General features: G+C 36.9%; 3 protein-coding genes across 16 annotated transcripts in view; 1 reads left to right on the forward strand and 2 right to left on the reverse strand.

Annotated features, from left to right (window-relative positions):
• camk2d2 (calcium/calmodulin-dependent protein kinase (CaM kinase) II delta 2) overlaps positions 1 to 4,099 on the reverse strand; it is a 55,010-nt gene extending 50,911 nt beyond the window's left edge. For 6 of the 11 annotated variants that reach the window (XM_028017369.1, XM_028017367.1, XM_028017361.1 and 3 more), the window contains exon 1: positions 3,633 to 4,097. In XM_028017369.1, the coding sequence (XP_027873170.1) occupies positions 3,633 to 3,694 (62 nt within the window). In that variant the 5' untranslated portion in view covers positions 3,695 to 4,097. Of the gene's footprint in view, positions 1 to 3,632 lie in introns of all 11 variants that reach the window. The other 5 variants (XM_028017364.1, XM_028017363.1, XM_028017360.1 and 2 more) reach the window with 3 other exon arrangements.
• Positions 4,100 to 8,423: 4,324 nt separating this feature from the next.
• cxcl8a (chemokine (C-X-C motif) ligand 8a) lies at positions 8,424 to 9,268 on the reverse strand. The gene is made up of 4 exons (XM_028016361.1): positions 9,020 to 9,268; positions 8,774 to 8,906; positions 8,583 to 8,669; positions 8,424 to 8,469 (listed from the first exon to the last, which is right to left on the reverse strand). The coding sequence occupies exons 1-4, from the start codon at positions 9,084 to 9,086 to the stop codon at positions 8,457 to 8,459; spliced, it is 300 nt and encodes a 99-aa protein (XP_027872162.1). The 5' UTR covers positions 9,087 to 9,268; the 3' UTR covers positions 8,424 to 8,456.
• A 5,019-nt stretch (positions 9,269 to 14,287) lies between these two features.
• LOC114145631 (interleukin-8-like) lies at positions 14,288 to 17,341 on the forward strand. 4 transcript variants are annotated; one of them, XM_028019290.1, is made up of 5 exons: positions 14,288 to 14,586; positions 15,311 to 15,371; positions 15,466 to 15,598; positions 15,734 to 15,820; positions 16,947 to 17,341. In XM_028019290.1, the coding sequence occupies exons 2-5, from the start codon at positions 15,317 to 15,319 to the stop codon at positions 16,978 to 16,980; spliced, it is 309 nt and encodes a 102-aa protein (XP_027875091.1). In that variant the 5' UTR covers positions 14,288 to 14,586; positions 15,311 to 15,316; the 3' UTR covers positions 16,981 to 17,341. The 4 variants fall into 4 exon arrangements, with proteins under 4 accessions (XP_027875091.1, XP_027875092.1, XP_027875089.1 ...); XM_028019291.1 differs by having other exon boundaries at positions 14,288 to 14,550; XM_028019288.1 differs by having other exon boundaries at positions 14,289 to 14,575.
• The last annotated feature ends 271 nt before the right edge of the window (positions 17,342 to 17,612 follow it).

Consider the following 17,612-nt stretch of genomic DNA (forward strand, 5'->3'; position numbering starts at 1 on the left):
CTCACAAGTTCAATGGATCAATAATTGTGCAGGTGACACCAAAGAAGGGGTCCTATGTTAGCATGTAACTCGGTCTGTTAAGATGTTTTTCATTGAAGTAGCTTTTGATTTTAGTACATGTGACCACTTAATGCTGCACATTCAAAGAATGACCGTTTGCAATTCTTTATAATCCATAAAATGTTTAGAAAATCTGCTGTGCATAATAATTTGGAACAGTGCATTTTGAGATTTTTATTTTTGACAAAAAATACTGTTCTCATTGGGAGCTTTGTTCAGTAAAATTTGATTTATACTGTAATAGTTCATGACTTGAAAATTATACTGACCATCATTTGCATTGACCATTTAAGGAAATCTGAGAAAATATCACTTGCATAATAATTTGGAACACAGTGTAATAGAATTGGCTAAAAGTGTTATCAGCATGGCAAAGTCTTGCACAACTGGAGGTTGGAAACGCTCATCAGTATGTTTTACTGACTTAAATATCTCACCAGACAAGAGAAACAATAATATGATGAGGCAGCTAGTTATCGATTTTCAAAGTTAGAAGGAAACAACCTTTAAAAAGTTAAGGGGCAACAGCTACAGACAGGCTGAGGTAATAAACCTTATAGCCTGTCTGAGGTTTGTTACCCAAGGTTACATTACACTGTTGAAATCAGTAAACAGAAGTGTTGTCATACTGTTGCTTAACTTGTCTGCAATCATAATAAAGCAACTGCAATAATTACTAACAGATATTAATCTACATAAAGTTGGATCTTCAGCTGACAGTAGGCATTTCGGGGATTGCCTTTGACATCAGTCAGCACAGTAACAGGTGAAAAGTGATATGTTTGTCTATCAAGTGCAGAGGTGAGTGCTGCATTTCATCTCACAAATTTACTTGCCCTACAAACCTTCTGTACACTTTTTTAAAATAAGTCTCCGTATTGTTTCAGTCCTTTTTTGTTTTGGTGTCAAGGTCATTAACGAAGATCAAAAAACTAGGTCAGCTATATTTGAGGAATAGAAGGAGCACGGAGCTGCATCTGATGCAGCCTTGGAAAGATTCACCCATCTTATGACTGCTAGTCTCTGCAGTCATGGAGACACCTTTAGCATCCAATATTCCTCATGACCTGAAATCAATCCTGACCTATGATTTATTCATTTTCTGGGATCTGATAACTGAGTTTATTACAGCCATTATTTTATTTGGTGAAGGATGTGTAACAAACTAAATCAATAATTGTTGCAATGACTTGTTGATAAATGGTGATTTTAACCATTGTTTTATCTAACATAAATGAAAATTTTGCCACAAAACAACCTCTAATTTAGTACTTATTAAAGAAAAAAATCATAGCATAACCAGTTGCATGAGATTTCAAGTGAACAGATTGTTATAGGTGGATCGATAAATGGTCTGTGCTTGTACAGCACTTTATCAAGTTCAAAGGAGCCCAAAGTGCTTCACCCTACATTCATTCACGGTCGCAAGTCTGACGGATCCTCTGATCAGCATCAGCAGGCAAGACAGGTGATGAGTCTAACTCAAGAGGCAGACAGAGAGGGACTTGAACCAGCAACCCACTGATTGTGGAGCTGAACACCTACCACTGTCGCCACCATATGAAGGAGAAACTCTACAAATATATTGGCAACTGCAGCAACTTGAAAATCTATTAATGGACACCAAGCAATACTGGTGAAATCTAACATTTTGTGGGATAAAAAAGTATAGAATTTTCTTTATTGACTTTTATTGAATTGGACTCAGTGTTGGCAAATACCTAATATTAACTTACTAGTATTAACTTACAATTCTTGATCTGGACATCCTGAGTACATAACTATCATATTATTGTAAGACTTGAAATTATCGATTTCCTCCGAGGTTTTAGTATGTTTTCAGCAGTACATCAATTTTATTTAGACAACATTGGCTCTTTGGATTGTAAATGTTGCTGAACCTTTTTACAAGGGAAAAAATTGCTGCAACATTGAAGAAATTAGGATGACGAGCTGCAGACAGTTTTGAGAGGTCAGTTCCTCAAACAGTGAAACAGAGACTGCATTATTTTGTGTCCCTCTATTTTAGCTGGGAGTCAACTAGCTGCAAACGGCTGCAGATCAGGAAGCACATGACAGCAATACATAGAGGCCCACACCTTTCAAGGAATAAAGACTTACAAGTAAGCAAGACTTTTAAAAGCGTGTACAACACATACCTGCTGTGCACAAAAGAAGCAGGCAAAATTTTGTGACTACTAGCCTAATAATGTGCTGGGTCCCATTTTGCTCCTAAAACAGCCCAGTAGAATCCTGAAGTAGTGTTCTGGTAAATGGCACCAAGATGTTCTTTAAGTCGGGGGAGATGTGAAGTGTGGCCTTCCAGAATCCAGACTTGTTTGTCCCACACATCCCATAGATGCTATAGATTTGATTGAGAGCTGGAGAACTTGAAGGCCACATGAAAACCTAAAAGTTGTTGCGCTCCTTAAACCAATCCTGAACCATTTTTGCTTCCTGGCTAGAGCATTATGCTGGTGATAAAGGTGATACTCATGATGGTCCTGGTTCCCTGAAAGGATGACTTGCTTTTCCAATACTCCCTTGGTAGGTCGAGCCAAAGTTGAATCCAAGGGCAGGATCCAAGGATTTCCAGCCAAACCATCGACTTCCCCTCCACTGGCCTGTTCTCTTCTCCATGCCCCCTGATAACATTTGATAGATACTGACCTGTGGAGTCCTATGAACACCTTACAAGAGATGCAGTTTTGAAGACATCTGAACCAAGTCATCTAGCTTTCACAATCTGGTGCTTGCCAAACTCATTCAAATCTTCAAGTAGGCCTTTCTTCCTTCTTCTAACAGCCTTGAGTACAAAGTGTTTGCTTGCTTCTTAGTATATTATGCTAACTATCCGGTGTAATTGGCAGGTAATCACTGCTATGCACCTCACCTTTTAAAGGTCATAATGTTTTGCCTGATCAGTGTATGCTGGTATGTGTGGATGGTGGCCTGTGGCTCTGTCAGAGGAAAGGTGAGAGTTCCCTTGCCGGGCTCTGATAATTGACCACGGATCTATGCTTGGCTAGGGAGTGTGTCATCCCCAACTACACGAGAGCTGTCGCATTCAGTGTGTGTATTTCTGTCACGCAGGAGGGGTGATGGAGGTAGGGAAGGAGGAGTGAGTTACCATATCTCCTTGCACACACACGCGCGCACACACGCCTGATGCACTTGTCATCCTGGTTAAGCTTTTTAGCAAAGGAGTCCCGCAAATATCCAACTGCAGCATCAGCGGCTGTCCAAGAGGGAGGAAAATGACGCCACCCTGCCGAACGACATGAGCACAGAGCGCAAGCAGGGCTTCGGATGCTGGGATTAAAGCAAATAGAAAGCAATTACACTGGCCTGCGTGATGCACGCGCGCACACACACGAGAGCGCATATAGCCTCTGCATCATAGGTTAGGCTATTGGATGAACTGTCAGCGGCGCGCACACGCACAGCACACAGACTCTCCAGCATCGAAATCCGCGCGTCCCTAAAGCAGAGCGGCCTATTGCGTAACAAGCTGACATCTCACTGAGGGGGAGAATGACAGATGATAAAAACAAAGGAACATGCGTGCTTACTTCCCCAGCTCCTCGAACAGCTGATATTCGTCGGTGAATCGCGTGCAGATCGTTAAGGCCATCCTGAAGCAGGTGCCACGGAGCGTAGCGGGGGGTGGGGTGTAGGTGTACAGAGAGGCGGATAAGGTGCACTCACAGGCTCCACAGAGTCGTCAATGCCGCTCGGTCTTGTACTGAACGTGCAAACCAAACAGAGGGATTCATGCACAGCGAAAGCGCATCAGCAGGATCTATGACTACTGGAATCTGCGGCAAGAACGCTGCCAGCGCGCGCCCGCGCTTCAAAGGTTATTTCCCCCCGGTGTTTGGTTATTTTCTTCACATCCAGCGGCTGGTCACAGCTCGTGGACGCAGCATTTTGTGTGCATGTCGGTGTCTTCCGAGCGTGTTCGTCCTGCTGCTGAGTGTTGTCTTTATGCACACATCAGACGCCGCACTACCGCACCTACCACCAACTGTGCGCTCGGTCCCGCCCCTTTGCCTGCATCCTCTCTCAGGCCAATGGCAACGAGCAGTCTGACAAAAATAAAACACGAGGAATATGGAGGGAGTCCTTTTATTTACAGCTAAATAAAATGACTCGAATCAGAAATAATCAAAGCTACAAATCAGAAATAATGAAATGCATTTTCAAAAAGGCAAATTCAGAAAAGCTTTGGCCGGATTATTGCAACTAATGAGAGAAATTATGGAATATAAATGTGCAAAAGAAAAGTCAGGATTCATTTTTGAGTCCGTAGTGTAAGCTTGTTAATTTTGGATGATTGGCTAAGCAAATTACCATTACATCACAATATAGCAATTGCTAACAGATAATATATTGTGGGCTTTTCTGGGAAATGTATCATTTCTGCACATAACAATAAAAGGCTAGAGACTATAATTCATAGTGTCTAATTTCTAATGCTGTTTATTTGTATTTTAGAGGTCACTGTTAAACCAGATTACAAAATCGTTGCTAGAAAGATAACTGTCAGCTGGTTTCATAAACTGAATTTGTATTATCCCGAAATTGAACCTGTCCATATAACTTGAACTGAAATTAGTGTCAGTGCAATTAAATAGAACTAAGCCATTTCTGTCCATTCTAACTGAATGTAATTATATGCTAAATGGATTTGGCGTGTCTACATTTTTCACCCAAGCCTGGCTGTATGTTTATTAGAATCCTTTAGAGGATGATGGACCTCTGCCACTCTTTGCTGTTTTGTTGTTTAAAACAGGTTTTCTTCCAGGATTGCTCTTCATTTAGCTCCATCCATCTCATTAACACTGATGCTTCCACAGCCCTGCAGTAGAAAAGCATTCTCACAGATTCTCTTCAGGATGGATTTCATCAGTTTAGTTCATCTTGTTTAATCTTATGCAATGAGGGGGAAAAAATGTTTATACATTGTGCAACTACCCAGTTTCAACTATTTGAGACTGATTGATTTAATAAGCCAATAGTATATTTTACATAGCACTAAGTTCAATACAGTGTTTTGCATGATGAAGTATCCCTGCTTCACCACACCTAACTTAAATTGTTGATTTATATTTAATTGTTGCATGAGTCTGCCTATCATTTCATCATTTTAATCAGCTGTGTTCATTTTCTTTTCAGACAATAACTTAGCAGCTCTGAAAAACCTTGGGAAAATCTATTTTGATTAATGGCACACTATTACCAATATTTATAGTATATCAGCAAAACCTGGTGAAATCTAAATGTTTAATTCAGTAGTTCTATGATCTGTTCATCTTTTTAGATGGCCAATCTCACACACACAATTTGATAAAGATGCCGTCTGACACTAGTTATATTTGCACAAGCAAGATATTCAACCCCTGTTGTGATCACAACTACTGGTCTGTTTGTGTTTGCATCTACAAGTTAATGTAGTAGAATAACTTTTAAAAAACAACCGAAATGCATAAGTAAAATAGTGAACCTCTCAGTATGGTTTTTGTGCCATTGAACCAAAAAAATAAGACACAAAGCTAAAATCTGAAACCTTGAAATCACAAAAAACATTTAGGCAGCTGTGAGAGGTTTTGTACATTTCGTAGTCCTGTTTTTAAGGATATCTCTCTGAAGGAAACCCATAAAAAATTGCCTGAAGTAGAAAAATGTATAACTACCTCAAATGCTTCTGTTATAAGCAGGTTGTTTTTGATCAGACAAAAATGAGCACAACACCATACAGATGTCACAAGTTAGCTTGCCCAACTTTGGAGAAATACATCACATTACTACTTTATATCAGCTAATGTTTTTTAGCTGATATAAAAACTTCACTGTAAAAGAAAATTAATAATTCTCTGTCAACACAATTATACCTCAATTTCTGCAGGAGTTTGAAAATAGCTTAAAAATTAGCAAAAGAACATAGATTTTATGAAATAAAATTCAAAAACGATCATTTTTGAACAACTCCTATCGCTGGACCAGGAAACAAATACAAATCAGTTTAAAATTTATATTACTATATAATGTTATTTCATCTCCAGCCATGGAAGTACTTTATCTGAGAGCTTTTGTCTCATAATTGGTGTTTGACGATGAACCCAAATGCAGATGACTGGAGGCATAGAGTAAAGGACAGAAAATATTTAAGGAAAAGGAAATACAAAAACTTACAAAAACCACAAGAACTAGCGAAAAATACAAAATAATAAATCCATAGCTATCCAGAAACAGATGTGAGTAGCCACAAGGAGGGGCAACAAAAGGAACCAGCAAGGAGTGGCTGAAAAAGAGAAGCTTATGTACTAGGAGGTTGATTGCTGAAACAAAGGACCAGGCTGACTGGCGAACTGAACGCAGGTGTGAGGGGAGAGAGGAGAAAGACAGACTGAGGAGAAAGAGAAAGAGAGAGAGAGAAGCACAGGGGACTAGAAAATAAATCTAGCACTAAAGAATAATAGACACAAGATATAATTAAACTAGAGCAACGACGAATAACTAGAAGAAGTAAACATGACTAAAACCACTAAGAACTGAGCTAAAGTGAAGCTGAAACAAGACTAATCTAATAAAAATAATAAATAACACAGAATAATAATGAAACTAAAATAATTAGGAAAGGACTGAACTGAAGTAAAACAAAATCATAGTTGATTAAATACAAGAGGAACTAAGAAACAAAACCCAACTGAACAGCCCAAGATCATAATATTTTGATTAGATTTGTCATTTATGGTGTTCTATGTATGCTTTATTCTTATTTTTTTTATAGTCCTAGCATGATTATTACAGGGGGTTTTTCCTGTATACCCATTCTAGCTATTTTCCCACAGTCGCTCCAGTTAGAACATGTCGTCTTTCTCACCAGTATAACAGGTGGACATTCCCATGAAGGGTTTTGTTGTATTTATTATTAAATAGATGAAAAATGTGCCTCAGGGATTTGGGAGTTGAACCCAAGGATGAACTTGACTTGTGGATGTCCACAGTTCTCTTCCTTATATCATGCCTCGTGGATTTCTCTTGATTTTTCCTTGCTGTCAGACAAGAATGCGGTCTGTTTGATTGTGTGCCCTTAAAACATTCACAGTTGGGCCTTCATTTAATTCAAATTAGTTATAGATGAACTTAGAAGAAAAGCCATGTAAATTTCTGAATTTCAGAGAAAATTATATATTTAGGCAATTTCATCTGTTTAGCAAATTAGTTTGGTAAACCTAACTGTCCTAAAACAGCAACAGTTTAGTCTGGATTAATTTCAAATGTTGAGAATAAAACAGTTATGCATCTTTTTGTATAGTGTTTGTAAATATCAGGTTTCAATTGTCCACCATGGATGAATATGTGGGAAACCACATACTTACTGTGACGTACAGTTCATGAACTTTGATTTTGTTCTACTTCTCCAAATATGGGAATCTTGGTGGAGTATGCAGTTGGAGATTTTAAATGAAAATCTGTTGGCTTGTTTTAGAAAACCAAAAAAAAAAGGGTCAGCAGTGGGTCTTTTGACAGGATAATAACCCAAAAGTTATAGCCAACTCAAAAAAAAACAAATAGTTTGTCAACCAGAACAACTGAAAAAAATATGTTTATACTCGTTCTTGGTGGTGAGTTGAAGTGAAAAGAGCATCAGGACTCTAGAGAATTGAGACTCCTGGTTCTCAGTTTCTGTACTCCAACTTTGAAATACAAAATGAGAAAACTAAGTGCTGGCAAAACGGGGTTGTACAGTAAATATTAACAGATGGCTCACCAATATGTAGTATGCACAATTTAGCAAATACATGTACTACTAGAAACAGATTTTTTTTTTCAAACTTTTCGTAATTTACTTATCCTGACTAGGGATAGCTATGATAGTTTGGATTTTTTCAACATGTAGGAAAATACTTCTAATACATGTAGAAATAACTTCTATTCTTACTAAAAGTTAGAATTTCTTTTGGATGCAAGAGTCTGACAAGCCCACAACCAAGACAGAATGCACTGACTCATGCATACTGCAGGTGGCACACTTGTTTGATATTTGCCACACAGCTTCACACTGAAGGATATTTGAAAGAAATACATGTAAAATATTTCCATTTAAGGCATTTATTTAAAATTTTAAATAAGATTTCCATTTTATAAATACATAGATAAATAAATAGAAACAAAAACAATAGTGCAATCTTCCAAACTTTCTATGTACATAAAGCATAATGCATACAAAGAGGGGGTGGTAAGTTAATAAACAGAGCGTTTGATGCAAACAATTTGAGGACAAAGATGCTGTTGTTTTCAGCATCAGGTGAATCAAAGTTTAGTGACCCATCGTCAGACCAGGCCAAGCCTTTTGATTCTTTGAAGTCGTTGCCTTTATTCACTTCTCCTCATCGTTTCTTGCTGCAGAGAAGAAGAATCAGAAAAAAATTATAAATACTTTGTGGTTTGAACTCTAGGCTTTAAAACTGTACATCTGTATATTATATTACGGAAAGGTTCAAGCTAAATCTTACTTTGACATGATCCTCTGAATTATTTTCTTCACCCACAGAGCCTCAGGGTCCAGGCAAACTTCTTGGCCGTTCTTTTTTAGAGTGGCACTGCAACACAAAGTGAAAACAATAAGTTTTCATATACCAATGCAATTACAACGATAAAAATCATCATCAACATCATCAGAATGAGGCAGGAAATTGGTTCTTACATGATCTCAGTCTCCTCGCAGTGAGAGTTGGCAGGAATCAGCTCCACTTTCTCTATGTGGCGCCCTATGGGTCTGCTCTCAGTCTGGATGCAGCGGCAGTGCAGCTCCACTCCTAAGCTTCTCAGGCTCATTCCTGTGTGGAGATTACAAATTAATATGGTCATAAAGTCCAGATAAATCCCAGTCCACATAAGCAAAACTGCCAACGGAGTTATAGTTTTATGAACTAAAAAAACTGAGGCTTACCTTCGCTGATGGTGGGGAAGGTCAAGAAGATTAAGACGGAGAGGGTAATAATGCTGCTTTTCTTCATTTTGGCTTCAAAAATTCTGTAACTAATTCACTTGTGAGAAGAGATAAGAACTTTCTAATAAATATTTCTTGACAACTAAAAGATTTCTTCTATTCTGCAACAGACGTCTTTCTCTCTGTTCCTCTTGTCCTCTGCTCTTCCAGGTTTTGCTGCTTTCTCCAGCTGCTGTTTGAATCTGGCGGAGAGAAGTCCCAGCTTTTATTCTCGTGGAAGTGACTCACTTCCCCATGCCAGAGTGTTGTGCAAGACAGGAATCACAGAGTGGGAATTTACGCTGCTTCATTTCACTGTCTCTCATTCAGACCTGTCACAAGGAAAAACACAGACTGTAATAACTGAGTAATGCATAACTGCTTTTTTACATATGTCTATTGTTTTGTTAGCATATTGTACCTGTGCACTGACAAATTGTGTGTATTAGAGTACAATTTATAATTGTTTGGTAGATGATAGATAATTAAAAGAATTATACTTATAGCATGTGGGTTATGGGGGTGAATGATAACTATCTGCATATCTGCTGGCCTGCTGGCGTATCTATTACTCCCACTGTCATATCACATAAATCTTCAGACTGTATAAACACATGTCTTCGACTGAGCACCTGCAGCACCTGAATACCAAAGAGAATACGAAGAGGGAAATCATTTTGGCCGTTATAAACCGTTGACATTTTTGTGTCCCTACAAGCATGATTTTGCAAGAAGATTAACAGACTTATCATCAGTGAATTTATCAAACTTTGAATTCCTTGTGCTTGACACTTTTAAAACAACACCAGGCTGTAAGCCAGAAACTTTCATGTGAATAAAGCCGGAGACTAATTCAACAGGCTCCGACCCGTCTGTCCCGGCGTCACTGCAGCTACTTACTAAACAGTCTTGGGTAACTTGGGGTCAAGGGATGATGTCTTCTGGTATTGACACAATAATTTATCATTTATTACTGTACTCTGAGTTATTTCCAAGGTATGATATGCTTATGTTTGTGACTTCAGTGCCTTTCCACTATATTCCGTCCAAAGCTTTTTCTTATTTTGCTACATTGCAACCACAATCCTCAGTCCACTTAACGGTGCCATAAGCCTACACAAACAAATGGAAAACTGAGAAGTGTGCTTTTTAAAAAATCAATAAATCAATATACAACACAGAGCCTTGTTCAATCAATCCAAAAATGAAAATGGCATGGTCCCTTACTTGTCTGCGCTTAAACCAAATTAAGAATCTGCAACAAAACTTTAACATTGCTTTTTAAAGACCCTCTCCAATCTTTCTGAACTTGAGCTACCTTACAAAGATAAACCTCAGTCTCAAAAAAGACTTACAGGCACAATTACAATAAAGGGTTGTCTTCTGCATAGTACTGTGTAAGGGACTGCCACTCTTTCACTCTTTTCAGATTTTATTGGTAAAAAATGAAAACCACAATCATGTCCTACTTTGCGTTGCATTGGTCCGTTATATAAAATATAGATAGACTACAATTTATACTTGTAGTGTGATAAACTGTGAAAAAGGCAACTGAGTGTGAATATGTGTGTGTTGTTTACATTTTAATTTCTTGTAAATAGGAATTAAATATATCTGAAAAAGAAAGGAAAATAAATTTTCATCCTACATCTCTATCTTTGGTCAGCTTTGACTTTATTACACGGAAATGAAAAATGGATATGGTTAAAACATGTGGTTAAAAGTGAAAGTGATATGGTTAAAAGTGAAGCATGTGATGAACACTGGAAAGTTATTTGATTTTCAGCATTTTGTCCGTTGCAGTTGACATTACATCATGTTCATCAGGTGAGTTAAAAGCAGCATGTGACCAGCATGAGACAGAATGAGACACATGTTCATTTTCACTGCTTTCTTTAAAATCAGCTCCATTTTTGGTGAATTTTCCAAAATCAGGTTATTATTAAAATGTATGTATAAAAATATTCAGGTTGATAGCAAGTTTCTTTAGCACAAAACATTCTTTTAAATTATATTAACAATATTTCTTATTGCATCATCATTCAGGATTTACACACACACACCAATACACACACACACACACACACACACGTACCAAATGGGGGAAATAGACTTGACACCCACATGTGATCACACAGGAAGTAAGAAAAAATTTATCTTCAAGCACTGTTTGCAAAAATGGGATATTCCTAAATTACGCCTCAACAAAAGCCATTAACAGGTCAGTATCTTATTGTACTGCTAATGGAAGTGATGTGTTGGAAGGAATACCTTTTAAAAAATACACAAAAAGAATAAATCTTTTCACTCTGCATCCAGTATCATGAAACAAGTTTTTCATATTTTCATAATTAGACCTTCTGGGAGACAACAATGATGCTTCAATCCTCTTGAAACAAATATGTAAATACAGCTTCATATTTGGATGACTGTATTGCCAAGTCTCTTTGAATCATGAACTCTGAAATTAACTGAGGAAAGTGAGAGCTTTTTGTGGCTTCCTGGAGGAGTTGATGATGCATTTGTGGAGTAATTCTGGTAGACCTTTCAGCTTTGGGAAGAGGACATGGGCACCACTGCTGTACGCCGGCTGTAATTGTGAATAATATTGTGGTTCATGGCAGTCACTATGCTTTAGAAATTTCATTGTGAGTCAGTGACTTTTTCGCATCTGTTCTTGTACAACAAGTAAGTGATTTCTTCATTTTTCTAGTATAGCAGGAATCAAATGTGGATGTGGTAAGTGGGTTTCAACACAGCTTTCCAAAATCATGTTTAATCAAAGTTATTTCAACAAGGGGTGAATGATTTAATTGAACAATTAAATCTGTTGGGTAGAAATGTGTGCAGGAAGTATTTATGTTAAAACCAAACTTTGTAAAAAAAAAAAAAAAAAAGCCTAGAAACTTTTCATCATTAGAAAAGGGAGAACAAAAACATCAGTGTCTTCCAAAATAATATCTAATTCAAACTAAGTTACAACAAAACAGAGACAACTTTCACTACATTTTTGAAACTTGCCAATATTTCCATCCGTGCATTTAGTTTATTTAACTAGATCAAGATGGCCCTCTGTGAAAATCTTTCCCAGGCCTCTTCTAGATAAAAACTTTTTTTTCTGACACTGGATCCCAGAGCACTATGATTTGCAGATTTGTTTTCAGTTTCAACTTAATCAAGGAGCTTCTTTGTGTGCTTGTTTAGCAAGATTTGTAGATAATCAGAAAATTATACTAAAGAGTATTCAATTTGTATTTTTTGTTCTTCTTCTGCTTGTTATAGACTTGGCACACCCAATCTAAAATGTGCATTTATTCCTACTGTAGGTAAAGCCTTGAGATTTATTTATTTATTTATTTATTATGTTGTGAAAATTTATACATGCAGAAGAAATCTGACTGGTACCAGACATTTTTGTAATCAGATTAACATTATAGAAAGACAACAAATGCTGCAAAGCCTTCCTTGACATGGCAAAAAAAATAGTATTGGTAATATACCAAAAATATTGATGCCCCTTGAATTTTTACACATTTCGACAATGATGTATCACAAATTATAATTTATCTCATAAAGGCTTAGTTAGATAGGCTAACTCGTTGTAATGCTAAATGGGTAAATAGGAATTTATGCATAGTTTTACACTTTCTATTAGAATATTGTGAAAAGTACAGCATGTTTTGGTAAACTGAACTTCAACTCTTAATTAGATAAGAACAGCTGAGAAGCAGTAAAGAGAAAAGGTCAACACAGCCTCCTGCTCTGCTCTGAAGGCACACAGAGTCAAGCTGCAGACACTTCTTATCCCTCCCCCAACAGTAAAACATTCCTTTCTCTCACAGTTGTGGATGTACCATCAATTCCTCTAGTATGCAGTGTGCTGATACAAGCTTTTCCATAAAGGATTTCCTTACCCTCACATCTTCTACAAAACACAGGTCAGTAAAGGGACAGATATCCAAGATAAAGAGTGCACATAATCTCACATTCATCATCCTGTTTTCCTATTATTCTTTTCTTTATCGGCCGTTTCCTGCTCACACAAAGGTGTGGACACTTTTCCATAAGCATGTAATATAAAATCAAAAAATTCCACTATCAATCAATCAATGAACCAAGTTTGTTTGCATAGCACATTTCAGCAACAAGACAGTTCTAAGTACTTTACTTCATAAAAACACAAATAAAAAGTCATAAAAACATCATACAGTCTGCAACTGAGAAACCAGTAACAATCACTATGTTGATCAATGTTCCAGTGATTATAGGTCAGAAGCAACTCTAAACAGGCAGGGGTTTAGTCTTGATTTAAAGGAATTTAATGTTTCAGCAGTTTTGCAGTTTCCCGGAAGTTTGTTACAGATTTGTGGTGCATAGAAGCTGAATGCTGCCTTTCTAGGTTTGGTTCTGGTTCTGGGGATGCAGAACAGGCCAGAACCAGAAGACCTGAGAGGTCTGGAAGGTTGAAACAACCACAGCAGATCGATGATTTATAAACTAAAAACAGAATTTTATGGTCAATTAGTCCTTCGAATTCTCACAACAAGTCTGAATTTGCATTAAGAAGCCTTTACAGTCATTCACCTGAATAAAATTGGGTGCAACCAGTTCAGCCAAGTCAAAAGTGCACTACTTAATCACACTGAATCCCACCATTCTGTATTGGCCTTGGTGTTTTCTTAGAGAATATTTATTTAAAAACAAAATGTATCATGAAGACCAGGGCACAGCAGGTAGGTCAGGGATGTGGAGAAGTTAAAAGCAGCGTTAGATCAAGAAAACAAGATCTATGCCTTTGAACATGTCACATAGAAATGCTCAATCCAACATCTCACTGGGGCAAAATATAAAATTATGCCACTCTTTTCAGCTTTTTGTGCAAAAAATGTTACAAATGTTACAAACCACTTATTATTGTTCTTCCACTCAACACTATTGCACTACTTTGTTTTGGTCTATCACTTTAAATACCAATGAAGTTTGTATTAATTTGATAAAATGTAAAAAGGTTTGCAAGGAAATGCTTGAGTATAGTGGATATACCTCGTACACTTATATGTCTCTATCTTCTTAGGCAAACTGGTTTTTTACGCCGTTACTGTTGCCTTGTCACATAGATTTGCAAATGAATGCAAAGCCTAATATAAAATGTGCACAAACAAGAGCTGGGAAAATCAGGAATGAGTCATCAGCTTATCGTCACGTCTTGTTTTCTCTCTCTTTGTTTCTGTGTGTGTGCAATGTTGTAAGTATGTTTTGTCTTTCACGTGTCAGTTTTTTGCAGTATGTTTACAATAGCTTAAATTCAGCTGGAGCACGGGAGTGACTGGGGTTAATATAAATCCTTTAAACACGAGGAAGTGATACTCGACTGAAAGCAGAAGACGAGAGTGTGGGAATTCCTGGAAATCTGGAGGAGTTTATGAAATAACCCATGGCAGGCGAAGAGCAAAGGAGGAGATAAGACATGGAGTTTTACTGACCCGTGTTCGGCAAGTGGACAAATCTTGGATTCAGGTCAAATTTCTGTGGGTGGGAGACCAAGCAGCATGCATATGTGCTTGAATGTTAACTGTCATGTCTGGACATGCATGCTGTCTTATTGTGACATAGCACTTTTAAGATAAAAAGAGATATTTATATGCAGGAGCCAGAATTTAGATAGATGTCTGCATAACAATAGCTTGGGTTCGCATGTAGTTTAACCAAAGCGACATTTACATAAACATAAATATATCTGGAGTCTCCTGAATCCAAACAACGTAGGATGTTGCAATACAGCTGCAGGGGAACAGTTGCTTCAGAGCTGATTTGTTCCAGATAGTTTACCACTAAGAACTCACACATGCAACAGCAATGACTTGGTTTAAATTGGAAAATTATTTTTTTGTGAAATGAAATTATACATTTAAAAGTGTTCCTTCTGTGCTAAACTTTGCTGTCAAAATCTTAAAACCAAACACAGACTGACCGCCACACAGCTTGAGCTCATTTAAAAGGAACCAAACTGTCAAATGCTGAAAATGTATTCCAGACGACTCTTGTTTGACCTGCAGTAAAAAAGAAAAACTCCCCTCTTCTCTTAAAAGAGCGGAGGAGGCACTTATAAAAAAATAATCAAGTGTCTGCAGAGCAGTCTTGCAACACACTCTACTGCTGGAAAGGGAACAGGCAAGCTTTTCATTTTACTGTCCTTGCATTTATGGGAGCCACATTAAGGATTAGATTTAAAATTTTAAATTCACTCTCCAGGCAGATATGTCTCTGAGCACTGTTGTTGTGGCCATCCTGGTTTTCCTGACCATACATGAAGGTGAGTCCATCTGTCAAATACATGTTTGTATCCATGTCAGCGATTTTCTTGTGTAAAGATACTGACTTTCTGACTTTATCTTCTAAAACTTCAGGTAGTGTTGTGGGAAATCAAGTGGTGAATCTGCGCTGTCGTTGCATTACCAAGGAGAGAAAGCCCATTGGCCGTCGCATAGTGGCATTGGAGGTGCATCCTGTGAGCTCCCACTGTGCAGAAATTCAAATCATGTGAGTAATTCAGGAAAAGTTGCTCTGCACACTTGCTGAAGCAATTGGCAGTATTTTTATGGGTCTTTTTGAAAACAAAAGTCCTCTCAAGGTGCTTTAGTTTTTGATGTCTTGGATGTGTCTTTGATCCCACAGAGCAACTCTTAAGATGGAAAAGCGAAAGGTTTGCCTGGATCCAAAAGCTCCATGGGTCCAAAAGGTGCTAAAGAACAGGCGTGCAAGGTAAGTGAGCTCACTCTGAACAGAAACAATAGTCCTCTGAAGTGTTTATACCACTGGCAAAAAGTCAGGTTTTTGATTTTAAAAAAGTAGACCATGACAAATCAATTCAAATAAATCTTCCATCTTGAATGTGATATTTATTGCATAGTTTAATTGGAAAACAATTTCAGTAACTCGATTCGGTAAGTTACATACATCATATTTAAATAAATATATGAATCATAATTTTATACATATAGTAATTATGATGATTATGATGAAAAATATATAACATCCAATAAATGAAAAAAAAATTTTGGGATTGATGAAAGATAAATTTAATGCCTGATGAAATGTTGTTCTCATCAAAAGGTATTTTTAATCTGCAAAACAAGCCTAATCAAAACACAAATTTTAATTCATTGACTGTAAGTTTGGGGAACCTTTACAGAGTCGGCTAACACTGGCAAGTTAAAATGATTCCTGCCAAAGAAGACTGAGGAAATTTATTTATTTTAAACTGACTTAATAGTATTTAGGATGCACAATTATGTAACCACATCATTACAGTTTTTATTTTTAGTGATTTTTTTCCTGGATAAAGATTTCCTAGTTTTCACTTGAACTGTACAGGATGCATGTTAAATAAAAGGGGACAAATATTTGAAATGATTTATCATGAACCCATGATTTTTCTTTCTTTCTTTTTTTACATCACAGAAACATGGACTTTAACAGGAATGTGTAAAGTTTTGAGATACTCAGTTTGAGAACAGAGTTGTTGTTTTAAGGCAATCATTAAACGGGACTGAGTGGAGAATAGGCATTTGAACCTACCGTATGAGAAACAGGCTACAACAGAACAGTTATATGACACCTTAGTCTTAGCTGCATGGCAGCGCCAGTTTTTTGTGAGTTACCTATTCATGCTTAGTCACAGATTTGAGTAGCGTATGATAACAGAGAACATGTACGTAGTTTGTAACTTTAACATTTCCGGTAAGTTGCAATCACTGCCAGATGAATAAAGCTTGAGCCACATTCTTACATAATTATCATTACAAATTATTTGTAATAATATGTGTGTCACATGGATAGTTTTTGAGGTAACAATACTTATAAAATATAATAATTTCTTTCTTTATAGGCAGAAAGTCCAAGAACAAACCCCCAAAGCATAGATTTTCATCATGGAAGCTTTGAATGTAAACAGGTACAAAGTTTGCTGTCTGCAAGAACTGACAGGCAGGAGAATGGATACCGGGAAAAGAAAATCTTTTCCAAGAAAGTATTACATGTCATTAACAGCGTCTTGTAACTTTAGAAAGCTATTCTGTAAATAATTAACATAATTCTAATGTGAGTCATGTATAAAGAATTCATTTCAAAAATCAAACTTGTTCATGTGTAAAGTCCTTTTCCTCTTCATATTTTTTTCTTCTGAACTTAGTTTCTATTTTTGATACGTTGTGTAAATGTTGAATTTTTCCCATCACATGTATCGAAAGAATAATTGTGAATAAACAGATTTTTTTACCCTAATATCAAGCTATAGTTTTTTATTGAAACATCTTGGAAATGTTTTTTGAAAAATATATAAAAACATGTACATTTTTAAATGCTCTGGTGCAAGTACATAAATTCAGCAATGTCAATTGTAAAGATCTGCATTAAAGTGACAACTCTGCAGCCACAGTTTGAGCTAGAACTGCTTTAAATACAGTAGACAATTTTTCAAGTGCGGATCTGTTAAGAGGTTAGAAGAATCAAATATTTTACAGAAGAAAATGGTCTTGGTGTCTTTATTTAGCAT

This window comes from Xiphophorus couchianus, chromosome 5 (genome assembly GCF_001444195.1).
Source record: "Xiphophorus couchianus chromosome 5, X_couchianus-1.0, whole genome shotgun sequence".
NCBI lineage: Eukaryota > Metazoa > Chordata > Actinopteri > Cyprinodontiformes > Poeciliidae > Xiphophorus > Xiphophorus couchianus.